The sequence below is a fragment of the Globicephala melas genome, chromosome 10 (genome assembly GCF_963455315.2).
Source record: "Globicephala melas chromosome 10, mGloMel1.2, whole genome shotgun sequence".
NCBI lineage: Eukaryota > Metazoa > Chordata > Mammalia > Artiodactyla > Delphinidae > Globicephala > Globicephala melas.
This window is the reverse complement of record NC_083323.1, coordinates 63,333,294-63,348,670: the sequence shown is the minus strand read 5'-3', so window position 1 is coordinate 63,348,670 and position 15,377 is coordinate 63,333,294. Positions and strand designations below refer to the sequence as shown.

Sequence of the window (15,377 nt, the reverse complement as noted above, 5' to 3'; positions counted from 1 at the left end):
AAAATGGAGGGAGTAGTACAGGGAAACTTAAAAGAAGGGATGAGTTTTGCAAAACCCCCCACTGAAGAATAAGAGCGCAATTCTAAAGGACTAGACTGTGTCCCGTTACTATCTGAGCAAGAGTCAGGGGCCAGAATGAACAAATGAATTCTGTACTCTTGAAACAGGGCATGTACCTTTATCTCTATTCTGTTTCCCCAGTGATTTGAAGTAGAACCTTGGGAAATAAAAAGCATATACTTGTATATACATACATATTTGTGTGTATGTTATATATAATATACTACATATGTGTATGTATGTATGTATGTATGTATATATATATGTCTTTGGTAGTAGCAAGATAATGAGAGGACGTGAATAGCTGATTTCCCTTTTAGCAACCAAGCTTGGAGTGAAGAGAATCCAATGAGGAGAGTGGGCAGAGATAGAAAGAGAAGATAGCTGGCTGGGTCCTTGGCTCTGTTGCAGGGAAGGAAAGGAGAGCACAGGGAGGTGGCTTGGGCCTATTGCGTGACCTTGGTGCTTAACTCTTATCTTTATCTCAAGCCAAAGTACTTTAACGATCTTGTTAAAACACAAATAAGATCTGCCCCTGCTCAAAATCCCTCAAAAGCAATCCATTTGCACTTAGAAATTCACCTGCCTTATAGTAAGAATACCAAGCCCTGGGAATTCCCTGGCGGTCCAAGTGGTTAGAACTTTCACTGCCGAGGGCCCAGATTCAATCCCTGGTCTGGAAACTAAGATTCCACAAGCCTCGAGGCGCTGCCAAAAAAAAAAAAAAAAGGCCCTCAGGGGTTACCAAATGGTGGCCTCTGGGCTGCATTAGACATGCTGTGTTTTGTTTGGCTCACAGAATCTTTAATAAATTTGAACAAACATGCCCTTGTCAGCCCAGCTGTGCATTTGAGTTTGTGACCTGTGAGCTAGCACCTCTCTACTGCTTCAACTTGGCATCATCTTCACCCTGACCTTTGGTCAGTTCCTGGTGGACCCTGCGAAGCTCTTTTCTTCCCCAGGGCTCTGCACTTGCTGTTTCCTCTGCCTGGAAGAGCGCTCCCCTTCCCCCTGCTTCTTCCCAATTCACTTTTGGTTGGCTGTGGTCTCCTTCAGGTTTGAGCTTAAATGTTACCCCACTGCCTTATCTAAAGCAACCTATTTTTGTAATTTCATTTATCACAAGTTGCCATAATTTAATTTGTTTGCATTTGTTTGTTTCCCCCGTATAGACTCCTAAAGGGAAATAATCATATTTGTTTTGAATGTGGTTATTTCCTTAGCTCTTAGCACCATGCCTAATTCATGTAGGTGCTCAAATATTGGTAAATGTAGTGAGAAAGATGGCAGGCATTGCTAATTATCAGAAGAGCTGGGTTCTGGTTCTAGCACTGTCATCCTGGGCTATGCCTGATCTCATTTGCAAAACTGGAAGACCCTTAAGATTACTTCCAAATCTATGAATCTAATGCTCACAGTCCTTTACAGTTTACAAGGTGCTGTGACATCACCCAAGTCACAGACTATTACAGCTGATTCTTTCAACAGCTGGCTAACATAAACTCTGCTTAGAGACTTATCATCATCCAGAATGTACAACTGAAGTGAACTTTAAGAGGCAAAATATCAATAAACAAATAAACTGGAGACCTCATAGTATAAGACAAACTTGAGCTCAGAACTGAGAGAAAGAATCTAGAAGACTTCCCTTGAGAAAGTAGTTTTGAGCCCAGCAGAAATCTGATTTATTTGCCCACAGGTCCTTGAGTCCTTGTTTACAAATCCATGGGAAGCACAATAACTTTTTTCCATTGCCTATGTCTAGAATTGGTGAAAGCTTTTGTTTACTAAATTACCACTCAGAACACTATGCAAAAAGACACTACACATTCTCTTTTTAAACTTACCAAATCTCGTAAAGTTGCAGGATACAAAATTAATGCACAGAAATCTCTTGCATTCCTATACACTAACAATGAAAGATCAGAAAGAGAAATTAAGGAAACAATCCCATTCACCACTGCAACAAAAAGAATAAAATACCTAGGAAAAAACCTACCTAAGGAGGTAAAAGACCTGTACTCAGAAAACTATAAGACCCTGATGAAAGAAATCAAAGATGACACAAACAGATGGAGAGATATACCATGTTCTTGCATTGGAAGAATAAATATTGTGAAAATGACTATACTACCCAAAGCAATCTACAAATTCAATGCAATCCCTATCAAATGGCATTTTTTACAGAACTAGAACAAAAAAATCTTAAAATTTGTATGGAGACACAAAAGACCCCAAATAGCAAAAGCAATCTTGAGGGAAAAAAATGGAGCTGGAGGAATCAGACTCCCTGACTTCAGACTATACTACAAAGCTACAGTAATCAAGACAATATGGTACTGGCACAAAAACAGAAATATAGATCAATGGAACAGGATAGAAAGCCCAGAGATAAACCCACACACCTATGGTCAACTAATCTATGACAAAGGAGGCAAGGATATATTATGGAGAAAAGACAGTCTCCTCAATAAGTGGTGCTGGGAAAACTGGACAGCTACATGCGAAAGAATGAAATTAGAACACTCCCTAACACCATACACAAAAATAAACTCAAAATGGATTAAAGACCTAAATGTAAGACTGGACACTATAAAACTCTTAGAGGAAAACATAGGAAGACCACTCTTTGACATAAATCACAGCAAGATCTTTTTTGACCCACCTCCTAGAGTAATGGAAATAAAAACAAAAATAAACAAATGGGACCTAATGAAACTTAAAAGCTTTTGCACAGCAAAGGAAACTATAAACAAGATGAAAAGACAACCCTAAGAATGGGAGAAAATATTTGCAAATGAATCAACAGACAAAGGATTAATCTCCAAAATATATAAACAGCTCATGCAGCTCAATATTAAAAAAACAAACAACCCTATCCAAAAATGGGCAGAAGACCTAAATAGACATTTCTCCAAAGAAGACATACAGATGGCCAAGAGGCACATGAAAAGCTGCTCAACATCACTAATTATTAAAGAAATGCAAATCAAAACTACAATGAGGTATCACCTCACACCAGTTAGAATGGGCATCTTCAGAAAATCTACAAACAAAATGCTGGAGAGGGTGTGGAGAAAAGGGAACCCTCTTGCACTGTTGGTGGGAATGTAAATTGATACAGCCACTATGGAGAACAGTATGGAGGTTCCTTAAAAAACTAAAAATAGAATTACCATATAATCCAGCAATCCCACTACTGGGCATATATCCAGAGAAAACCATAATTCAAAAAGACACATGCACCCCAATGTTCACTGCAGCACTATTTTCAATAGCCAGGTTATGGAAGCAACCTAAATGCCCATCAACAGATGAATGGATAAAGAAGATGTAGTACATATATATACAATGAAATATTACTCAGCCATAAAAAGGAACAAAATTGGGTCATTTGTAGAGATGTGGATGGACCTAGAGACTGTCATACAGAGTGCAGTAAGTCAGAAATAGAAAAACGAATATTGCATATTAACGCATATATGTGGAATCTAGAAAAACAGTACAGATGAACCAGTTTGCAAGGCAGAAATAGAGACACAGATGTAGAGAACAAACGTATGGATGCTAAGGGGGATGGTGGTGGTGGTGGTGGTAGTGGGATGAATTGGGAGATTGGGATTGACATGTATACACTAATATGTATAAAATAGGTAACTAATAACCTGCTGTATAAAAAATAAATAAAATTAAATTTCAAAAAAAGACAATCTGGTTAACAAAATAGATTGAAATCAATCTGAATAAGTAAATAATAATAATAATAAACTTAACAAATCTCCCTTTGTCCAAATCCTATCTACTTCCAAGCCTCAACCCAAATATCTTTTCTTCCAACTTTTCTTGAAGGGATTTCCTCCTTATCTAAACTCCCAAAGCAACATCCAGTTGTATAGTTCAGTGACCAGTTAGACATATATGCACTGTCTCGGACCATTCATTACCTTGAGGTGTTATTTAAATCTTTTGTGTTGTTTAACTTTACCTCCATTTATGTGTTTTCTCCTTTCCTCTCCCCTTAGAGAGTTGGAAACCTGTATTTGGCATCTAATTCACCCCTTTCATTCCAACACCAGTTCTTAACCCAGTGCAGTTCTCCCAGTGAATACTTGAAAGAATGTTTGTGGATTTGATCTGTCCAGGAGATAAATTACCTATTCTTAGTAGGAAAGGGGCCATCTTGACTATAGAGAGTAAATTTCAATGTCCTCAAGCAACACAGGGAAGGGAACTAATCCAGACTGAGCCTCCTCTAAGTGCTAAGCATTAACAGATACTTTACAAAGATTAGTTTATTTGGTGTCACAAGGATCCTACAAAATAGACTTTATTTTTTTTTTAATAGATGAGGAAACAGTTCAAAGAGATTAAGTATCTTGTACAAGGACCTACAATAGTAAGTGGTGTAACTGGGATTTGAACTTGGTCTCTCTGACTCCAAAGCCTCCTTTTTTCCCAGTATTCTGCAGTTGCCTCTTAGTAGATATACCCCCCTAGTTCTGTATTCCCTTCATTACTCTACTGCTTAGATACTTAGTGTAATAGAAGGCTAAAACTTGAACTTCAGTATCCTCAATAACCCTGGTACCTTCCATTTGTATCTAGAGGGCTCACTGTTCTGCTCCTTCCTGTGGGGCTACCTTTGAGCTTCCAAATGATGAAGACTTATTGCTGAACAGCACTTTGAGAGGAGCAGACAGAAGGTCCAGGGCCACCCATCCCACAGGTGACTGGGATGGGAGAGGGACAGAAAGGGGCATTAGGAAAAGTTGCTCTTTTCTTTAAATGAAAACTTCAAAAACTTTTCATTCAGATTATAGGTTATTTTCATTTTCTCTTTGCTTACCTACATGTCCTAATTTTCCCACAGAAAACACAATAAATACAGAAAAATTCCTGCTCACTCTAAGAATACCATGGACTGAATATGTCCCCCCCAAATTTATATGTTAAAACTGTAACCCTCAATGTGATGTATTAGGAGGTGAGGCCTTTGGGAGGTAATCAGGTTTAGATGAGGTCAAGTGGTACAGCCCTCATGATGGGATTATCTTTTTTGTGGGGGGGCAGCCACTGCTGCAAGATCTTCCACCAGGGCTTGAACCCATGCCCCCTGCATTGGGAGTGTGGAGTCTTAACCACTGGATCATGAGGGAAGTCCTGGGATTATCATCTTTATAAGAAGAGGAAGGGAGTAAAGTTTTTTTCTCTTCTCCACATGAGGACGCAGCAAGAAGACCGCCAGCCATCTGCAAGCCAGGAAGAGGGCTCTCACTTGACACTGAATCTGCTAGCACCTTGATCTTGAATTTACCAGTCTCCAAATCTTTGAGAAATAAATGTTTGTTGTTTACACTATCTGATCTATGGTGTTTTGTTATAGCAGTCCAAACTAAGACAGGCTATAAACCTTCTTCCTTATCTCTGATGGAAATTGGACTAATTCCTAGAAATAGACCGGCAACTTTGGAATTGCCCTCTTGTCTTGGTTGCCAGGGAAGCCAGAAAACCAGAGGTTCCCATTAGGCAAGGCCTCTCTGGGTCTGAGAACTTTTGTTGTTTTTGTTGTTGGCAGGGGTGAGGGAAAGGGTTTAAGAAACATGTTTTGAGAGATTCTGTTCCTTTGTTCCTACCTATCTCTGACTTCTCCAAAAATACTTGAGAAAATAGTCATAATTAAAGATTGGCTTGAGACACCAGGAAAATTTGTGAAATCTTAGACTCTGGGAATCTTAGAAGGATACTAGAAGTCTTCAGTTCCGCCTGTTTGTCCTTCATGACGTGGATGGTGCTGTGGTCCATTGTTGGGCCTAGCTAATTGTTACAGAGTGAGCTGCAACGTTCTTCCTCATCCTTTACTGTGCTTTCTGGGTTTTAAGGAATGAGTCTGCTGCCATTTCTGGACAACAGCTCTTCATGGGTTTCTCTTGTAATCTAAACATCCTCATTTCTCTGAGTTGCTTTACCCAGTACCCCTTGCCATTCTACTTACCCCTTGGAGGAAACTCGCTTGTCTGTCCATATCCTTCTTGAGGTGCCCAGAACCGGGTAACAATTTGCATAGTAGGGTGACCAGTGAAGAGGATAGTGGGAACGCTCACTTGCCTAGCTTTACACAGTGTTGTATAGAAGGAATGTCTAAGGTGACATCAGCCTGTTCTGGAAGCTGGGTCACACCTTCACTCATGGCACACATGCATTTGATCAATGTGAGCCAGTAGCAGTTCCTGCATGCTAGTACCATGAGACATTAGAGCTGAGACCTTAAAGCTGGGCCAGAGACAGGCTGAAGAACTTTTTTTAAAAAATATTTATTTGGCTGCCCTGGGTCTAGGTTGCGTCTTGTGGGATCTTTGTTGAAGCATGTGGGGTCTTTTAGTTGCGGCACACAAACTCTTATTTGTGGCATGTGGGATCTACTTCTCTGACCAGGGATCAAACCCGGGCCCCCTGCATTGGGAGCATGCTGTCTTAGCCACTGGACCACCAGGGAAGTCCCTGAAGGATATTATTTATGAAGAATCTTTAGAACAGAACAGCAGCTTTCCCTTCTACCTCCATTTGATATCACTGTCCACCCTATAGTGTCTTCCTGAGGCATCTTAAATCTTTGGGTCTGGGGAAAAAAGGAAGGTAGCATAGGGACAGTCACCTCTAGCCTTCAGAGTTAAAAGTATGAATCTGCTTTTGCTCAAAATTAATTCTTAGACTATGAAAATATATAATCGAGAATCTGACCTAGTCTTACCTAGCCTTCAAGGCCTTGAATAGGAGACACTTGGGTTTTCATCATCAAAGGAAGAGAGTATGAGTTAACTGGGCAAAAGTGGTGGGATCAGTTACGGTTGTAAAAGGTATTATAGGCAGAGAGAAGAGAAGAGTGTTCGAAGGCCCCAGGAATGAGGTGATGGGCTTAATTCCATCACTGCTGGACACAGTAACATACAGCAGGCTGTCAGTTGGGAGATGGGTTGGTCAGTTGAGGGATGGATGGGTGGGGTAGGGTATTTATTTTGGCAGAGAGGAAGAAGCTGGCCCCTGAAACACAGTGATATCAGTATCTACATGATGATGTCCACATCATCAGGTGGTTATTAATTTTGTATCAGTATTGAGTTCAGTTTGATCTGGCAACATGCTCCTCCATTATTACATGTTGACCCCAAGGCCATATTTTTAAACTCATTCCACCCTGGGAAGCACCCTAGAGGCAGGAGCTGAAGTCAAGAGCTCCAGCAGTGTGGGGATTCCTGTGGCTGAGTGATTCACAGTGACCTAGCAGGAGGCTCAGCTGCCTCCAGGAATGGACAGAACAAAAAAGTGACAAGGCCTTGAATGCCAGGAATGCCAGGTCAGTCACTTCCTGTTTGTGGTGTATATTTTAGGCTCAGCTCCAAAGTGACAGGGAGAGCAGAGTTCACAAATCTGAGCTTGACTTTTCTGGGCAGAGAACTCCTTGTCGGTGGTGCCATCTGCAGGGCATTAAGGAATTTGCCAGGAATTTGATGGGACTGGGAGGGGAAAATGGCATCTCTCTCCTCCCTCCCTCAAACTCTTAATCTGAGCATGTCCCTAAATCATAGCCCTGGTCCTCCACAGGGCTAAAAGACCCCTATTTCTTGTGACTTTTTGGCAGGCAATATTTAAGGAACCTGGTCCTACAAGGTAGGACCAGGGCTGTGGTATCACTTCCCTTCTTCCCCGCCAACTGAATCTGTCCTCTGTAAAAAACGAAGTGGGCTCCTCCCATTTTAAGGTCACCTCAGTGAGGTTGAGAATGGTGGGTTGTGAAGGCACTTAAGCATTATATTATGGTGTTAAAATTTTGTAAAATGTGGACTTCCCTGGTGGCACGGTGGTTAAGAATCTGCCTGCCAGTGCAGGCGACATGGGTTCGAGCCCTGGTCTGGGAAGATCCCACATGCCGTAGAGCAACTAAGCCTGTGCACCACACCTACTGAGCCTGTGCTCTAGAGCCTGCGAGCCACAACTACTGAGCCTGCATGCCACAACTACGGAAGCCCACGCGCCTAGAGCCTGTGCTCCGCAACGAGAAGCCACCGCAATAAGAAGCCTGCGTACCACAACGAAGAGCAGCCCCTGCTCGACACAACTAGAGAAAGCCCACACGTAGCTATGAAGACCCAATGCAACCAAAAATAAATAATTATAAGTTAATTAAAAAAACTTTTTAAATGTGGGTGGGTGTAAATTGAAGGTGTTGATGTTGTTAAGGTTAATAATCTTTATTATCAGTATCATCACCCTCACCACCTCTAAGTAAATCCTTCTTGGGCTTTATTTCTATTTCTTTTCTAAATAAATGGTTCATTCTTCCTTGGCAGTAGCTCTGGTGTCCTGCTGAGCAGAGCTGTCAGGTCCTGAGGTACCCCTGCCCCTCACTTCCCAAGCTTGGACACACAACTCTAAGCTTACAAGTCCTTCCAGACTTGATTGCCCTATTTGCCACCCCTCAACTCCCCACACACCTGGAGAAAGACAGGATGGAACTCTACAGTGCAAAAGGGGAAATAGGCCCAGAAGGTTCAGAGAGCCTGACTAGTGACAGAACAAGGAATCAAGTGTCTCAGTCAATCTGTTTCCAAGGCCTCTCTACCCTGAGGCTCAATTTCTCAGAGGGTGCTAAAAGACTTGGGCCTGGAAAGAAAGTGAATGTGTTTTACAAAACCCCAGTTTGCTGTTTATATTAAAGAGAGCAGTAAAGAATCTGGCTTGAGTGAAATAAATAATCATTATTTATTTTTACTTCCATTACTCTGTGAGCCCTAAACCTTACCAGGCACTGCGATTGCTGCTGGGGCGACTCCCAATCCCCCCACCAAAGGAATGCTTGATGGCATTTCCTGGTTGCCTCAGCATTTCAATATAACCATTTCCCACCCCCATGTCCCACACTTAGTATCTCATATTACCAAAGGCTTTGACTACTAGTACCTGCTAGTTATCATCTTGACCTATAAGATTGGGAACAGAGGGGACAGAGGGAAATACTGAATTTGAGCAGCAAGTCAAATCAACAACCAAATAACTAGGGTATAAAGGGGACTGGATAGTTTCGGAGTGTAGGTAGGTGTCTGTTCTAAAAAACAAGCAAAGACACTGAAATTGGAGTTTGAATTGTAGAAAATGGAAAATCCCTTCCCTCTATAGGTTTCCTCTCTTTTAAAAAAATGAAATATTTCAAGCATACAGGAAAAAAGGATAATATAATTGGTATTCTATTTGATAGAAACATTAACCCTTAGGGTTTTGTATATAACTCCCATTGATCCTTGCCTCCTATCATTGTGTAGTTTCCTCCCACACTGAACAGGACTGACATGTGTTACAAATAGGATATTGTAGAAATGAGTGTGACTTTCGAGGTCAGGTCATAAGACTTTGTGGTATTCAACTTACCTTCTCTTAGCTCACTCTGGGGGAACACTGCTCCCATGTCATGAGGACACTCAAGCAGTCCTATGGAGAGGTCCATGTGGTGAACTAAGGCGACCTGCCAACAACCAGCACCAACTTGCCCGGCATGTGAACCAAACCTCCAGCTCCAATCAAGCATTCAGATAACTGTACCCTCAGTCAACATCTTTACTGAAACCTTACGAGAAATCCTGAGTCACGACCATCCAGCTAAGGTGCTCCTGAATTCCTGACCCTCAGCAACTGCATGAGGTTTTATATATAGTTTTTTCTTTTTTAAACATACATTAAGCCACAAAGTTTTGGGGCAATAGATAACGGCATTGAAAACACCTATGTACCTACCACCCAAGCAGTCATAACGCTTTATTTACTACAGATCTTTTCTTAAAAATACAAACACCCCTCCCCCCAAACAAAAACAAAGAAATAAAAATAAAACATTAGATATAGTTGAAACCCTGGCTTCTTCTCTATCCTGCCCCTGCCTTGCGCCTCAGAACTCCTAAAAAAAAAAAAGCACCATGGCATACTGGGTACCTAGTGTGTGCCTTTTCCTGAAAAGCTCTTCTCTGTAATTTCATTTCCCAGGCTCCAGCCTAGTTATCTTTCCTTCTTGTATTGCAGAAAAGAACAGAACGACTTCCCAAAGGTTCTCTAGTCATCTCTCAAGATGGTCTGAGAGTTTAACAATAACTCAAAATCCTAACCGCATTTGGTCACTAATTCCGTTAGGATTTCCCTCAGTGCTTTAAAGCCCTGGGATCTGCCGTATCTGGCTATATGGGTGTTGCTGTGCCACCCAACTGAGCTTTCTCTCTGAAATGTCTATAGACTGATTTTTTCAGTTGAGGACAGCTATTTTTAAGTCTATAGGATTTATGGACTAGGGAAAAAACTGATAAAATTTTGGTCTTCTCTACTCTTAAACCAAAACATCAATGTCTTCAGACCTTAATAATCCCTGTGCTTCCTGAATTTGAAATGTACATCTTCTTGGAGGCAAATGAGATGCAGAGGATTTAACCTATCTCTATAGTCAACGTTAGATGTAGCCAAACTATATACTGGAAAGAATGTAAACTATGCCAAGTGCTATAATTTGTAAACTTTTATCCTAACCTTTGCAAATGTTGCCATTTCATCCCTTGTAAAGCCCCCACTCAGCCGCTTTCCCACATGTGCACATAGCTCACTCCCTTTTTTCTACACTAGGATTTTTGATCACCAGCATTCTGATCCTGCAACTTTTCTTCTCCCATCCTCCCTACAGGCGGGAAACAGCTTTTACATCTTCCTGCTCATATTCTCCAGCCTGATGTTTACCTGTTCAAGGGTCACTAAGATTTTTTTGTTCCACTGATAGGTTAGCAGGCCTCTTTAAACAGCAGTATTTGTAGCATATTAAAAATTACTTCCCATACCTAACTTGTAATTACCCAGTAACTTCAAGATCTAGATTAGCAAAACCACTCTCATCTGAATTTACATCTTCCCAAGTCCCCTGACCTGGATTTCAACACTGGTTGATCCAAGAGTGGATGTATGTGTAAGTGATTCACTGTGCTATACACCTGAAACACAACATTGTAAATAAACTATACTCCAATAAAAATTTTTTTAAAAATTAGGTGTACATCTGAAAACAAAGAATCTTGGTTAAGGTGGTTAAGATGAAGTTAACAGACCAGTTTCAGAATCCAGCTCTTCTGTTTTTCCAGACCAATGTGCTCCTTCCCCCCATAGATTTCTAGAGTGAAATCCTTGATATTAACCACCCTGTTGCAGAGACTTTCAGGTGTAGCAGTGGTAGCACATCTTGAATTGGAGAAACCAATTTAGAAGAACAGAACTTTCTTTCTTAAAGCCTTTACTTTTCACACATGACAGAAAAATCTTACAGGTACACATGGAAAAGCAATACATGATCACAGCTGAAAGTTAAGACAATCTAGTCAGAAAGCTTTTACTCCCGTCAGCTAATGCTGAAGCTGAAGTTCTGCATATGACATGCTGCAGGGCTGAAAGCAACGGTAATTAGTATTCCTCTCCTTCTTCCTCTCCCTCTCCTTCAACAGAATCCACACCAACCTCCTCATAATCCTTCTCAAGGGCAGCCATGTCCTCACGGGCCTCAGAAAACTCTCCTTCCTCCATGCCCTCACCCACGTACCAGTGAACAAAGGCACGCTTGGCATACATCAGGTCAAACTTATGGTCCAGGCGAGCCCAGGCCTCAGCGATGGCTGTGGTGTTGCTCAGCATGCACACAGCTCGCTGTACTTTGGCCAGGTCTCCACCAGGTACCACAGTGGGAGGCTGGTAATTAATGCCAACCTTGAAGCCAGTGGGGCACCAGTCCACAAACTGGATGCTGCGCTTGGTCTTGATGGTGGCAATGGCAGCATTGACATCTTTGGGAACCACATCGCCACGGTACAACAGGCAGCAAGCCATGTATTTACCATGGCGAGGGTCGCATTTCACCATCTGGTTGGCTGGCTCAAAGCAAGCATTGGTGATCTCTGCTACAGAAAGCTGTTCATGGTAGGCTTTCTCAGCAGAGATGACAGGGGCATATGTGGCCAGAGGGAAGTGGATGCGGGGATAGGGCACCAGGTTGGTCTGGAATTCTGTCAGATCAACATTCAGGGCTCCATCAAATCGCAGGGAAGCGGTGATGGAGGACACAATCTGGCTAATAAGGCGGTTAAGATTTGTGTAGGTTGGGCGCTCAATATCGAGGTTTCTACGACAGATGTCATAGATGGCCTCATTGTCTACCATGAAGGCACAATCAGAGTGCTCCAGGGTGGTGTGGGTGGTGAGGATGGAGTTGTAGGGCTCAACTACAGCTGTGGAAACCTGAGGGGCTGGGTAAATGGAGAACTCCAGCTTGGACTTCTTGCCATAATCGACAGAGAGACGTTCCATCAGCAGGGAGGTGAACCCGGAACCAGTTCCCCCGCCAAAGCTGTGGAAAACCAAGAAGCCCTGAAGACCTGTGCACTGGTCAGCCTGTTACAAAAGAAGAATAGAAAAAACATAGTTATTGCTCTTTGTGATACCCTCACAGTAATCATAGTATTTTCACTTTTCATATTAACTCCAAAGACTTAGGTTGTATTCTGACAAGAAACACTTTTTTAAAAATGTAGACCTTCCTTAAATTACTCAGCATTTCTTTATTAAAATATCTCCATTAATGTTTATAAAATGACATCAATAGTTCATATTTTGGGCTTCCCTGGTGGCGCAGTGGTTGAGAGTCCGCCTGCCGAGGCAGGGGACATGGGTTCGTGCCCCGGTCCGGGAAGATCCCACATGCCGCGGAGCGGCTGGGCCCGTGAGCCATGGCCGCTGACCCTGCGCGTCCGGAGCCTGTGCTCCGCAATGGGAGAGGCCACAGCAGTGAGAGGCCCGCGTACCACAAAAAAAAAAAAAAAAGTTCATATTTTAATTGAACTTAAAAAAAAACTTTAAAGGATTAAGCTCACTCTTACATTTCAATTCTGTATTTGAAAAAAAGAGCACACTTCAAATATCTCCCTTAGATTCATTAATTTACTTTATTCTTGAGAATAAACATACCAATTTCCGAATTCGGTCCAAGACGAGGTCAATGATCTCCTTGCCAATGGTGTAGTGACCTCGGGCATAGTTATTGGCAGCATCTTCCTTGCCTGTGATGAGCTGCTCAGGGTGGAAGAGTTGGCGGTAGGTGCCAGTGCGAACTTCATCTGGAAAAGGAAAATGAAGCAGCCACCCATCACTAACAACCTGCACAAGTCTGCTCGACCCCAGGGCATCAAAGGAGCCCCCAGGACACACCTTCTGTCCCAGACCCCCAAGATCTCATTGGGGTTACTGAGGTTAACTCACCAATGACCGTGGGTTCCAGGTCTACAAACACTGCCCTGGGCACATGTTTGCCAGCGCCTGTCTCACTGAAGAAGGTGTTGAAGGAGTCATCTCCTCCCCCAATAGTCTTGTCACTTGGCATTTGGCCATCAGGCTGGATGCCGTGTTCCAGGCAGTAGAGCTCCCAGCAGGCATTGCCGATCTGGACACCAGCCTGGCCAACGTGGATGGAGATGCACTCACGCTGTGAGAGGGAGAAAAAAGAAACATTAAAAACCAATTTGTGGGGCTTCCCTGGTGGCGCAGTGGTTGAGAGTCCGCCTGCGATGCAGGGTACACGGGTTCGTATCCTGGTCCGGGAAGATCCCACATGCCGCGGAGCGGCTGGGCCCGTGAGCCATGGCCACTGACCCTGCGTGTCCGGAGCCTGTGCTCCGCAACGGGAGAGGCCACAACAGTGAGATCAGCGTACCGCACAAAACAAAACAAAACCCAATTAGTGGTGACTGTGAAGCAGAACAAAATGTTTATGTAAACAATCTTACAAATTTCCTTTCAAAACGAATTGCAGTGTAATGCTTTTTCTCTTAATCTAGGTGAGAAGGACTATACTTTTTATCTCCATTAGTTTTAATTAATTTCCTCTTCCCCTCTAAATGGGGAAGGCCTCTTTCCAGACCAAGAACAGACCTTAGTCATTGCTTCCTCCTTTGGAGGATCAAGATACGGAGGAGGTCATCCATCTAGCGCTCAGGCCCCAGAATCCCATTTTAGAGTAGGTGGCCAGATTTCTGGGCAGCTCCCAACACGGGAAGCACGTGGCCAGAAGAGTGCAGAGGAAATGTCTGGCTGCAGAGACGAGGGGTGGGGCTCTGCGGCAAAGGATGAATGAGCAATTCCGGGTGCGCGCGCCCGCGCCCTCCCCCCCTCCCCGCCGCGGTTCCTGGAGCCGCGCAGCTGCAGAGCCTCTCAACAGCCACGTCTGCAGAGGCGCAGCCATGCCCAACCATCCTCCGCTTCCCGTAGGCATTGAGTTCCGTCCAGCACCTCCACATGTGTCAGGACGCAGCAGGGGATTATCGGCGGCCCAGATCTGGACCAAGAGCCGATTTCCGTTCCCTCAAAACCCCTCACCGCTACCACCTGCTCCCACACGCATTCCTAACACAGCAGAGGGCAGGGAGGGACAGATGGCCTCTACAGGCTGTTGGGAGCTAGCTGCCCTAATACACTGGCGTAGCGCAGTACACCGATAAGGAGTCCTTCTCCACATTCATCTTACTGATTTTATTTTTTAAAAGAAAGAACTCTGGGTAACAGGAGACACGCCCTCCAGCCATAGACCTGCAGCGCGCGTGCGCACTGCAGTGGCGGGCTCCCGTCCACTCCCTGGCGGGAAGGTAACGGTCGCGCGTGCGCTTTTGTGTCCAGCTCCTTCCCGCCTCCGCTTTTCGTGCTGAGGAGGAAGTGAGGGCGGGGAGAGCCGCGCGCGCGCTCGCCAAAGGCTGGGGGGAAGAGGGGGATGGGAACGCGCGGGAAAAGAATGCAGTCTTCAGGGCACCACGCCCAGGAGTTAAGGGGTAAATGAGAGCCCCAACCACGGTGAAGGAGAGCTAGTGTCCCACCATCCCCTTCCAGAGTCCCAGAAAAAAAGGCGGTGAGCTCCCTCCGTTCCCTCTTCCCGGGCCCCACCCGTTCTCCACAAACGGGATCTATCTACTCTAATCCTCGGCCCTCGCCTTGCTCTTCGCCCTCCAAATGAACAGCGGTGGCGCCAGCCCTCTCTAGCTAGAGGCCCTCCGCGCTCCCCCGGGCTCGCTTTTCCCCGTTTTCCCGAGCGAGGCCGGCGGTCCACTCACCATGGTGGCTACGGGTCAGCAGGCGCAGACAACAGGAGTAGACACCGGGTCCCGGTTACCGTCCTCGACAAGCTAAGAGTCGAGGTAAGTAACGCACTGAAGTGGGGGCGGTGCGGGAGCCACTTAAGTAACGGTCCGGGGAGGGGCTGGCGGGCACAG

The 15,377-nt window shown here is 44.2% G+C and overlaps 1 protein-coding gene across 1 annotated transcript; it reads right to left on the bottom strand.

Annotated features, from left to right (window-relative positions):
- Positions 1 to 11,351: 11,351 nt before the first annotated feature.
- Positions 11,352 to 15,377, bottom strand: LOC115841357 (tubulin alpha-1B chain). The gene is made up of 4 exons (XM_030835181.2): positions 15,219 to 15,377; positions 13,381 to 13,603; positions 13,090 to 13,238; positions 11,352 to 12,516 (listed from the first exon to the last, which is right to left on the bottom strand). Exons 1-4 carry the CDS (start codon positions 15,219 to 15,221, stop codon positions 11,536 to 11,538), a joined length of 1,356 nt encoding a protein of 451 aa, XP_030691041.1. The 5' UTR covers positions 15,222 to 15,377; the 3' UTR covers positions 11,352 to 11,535.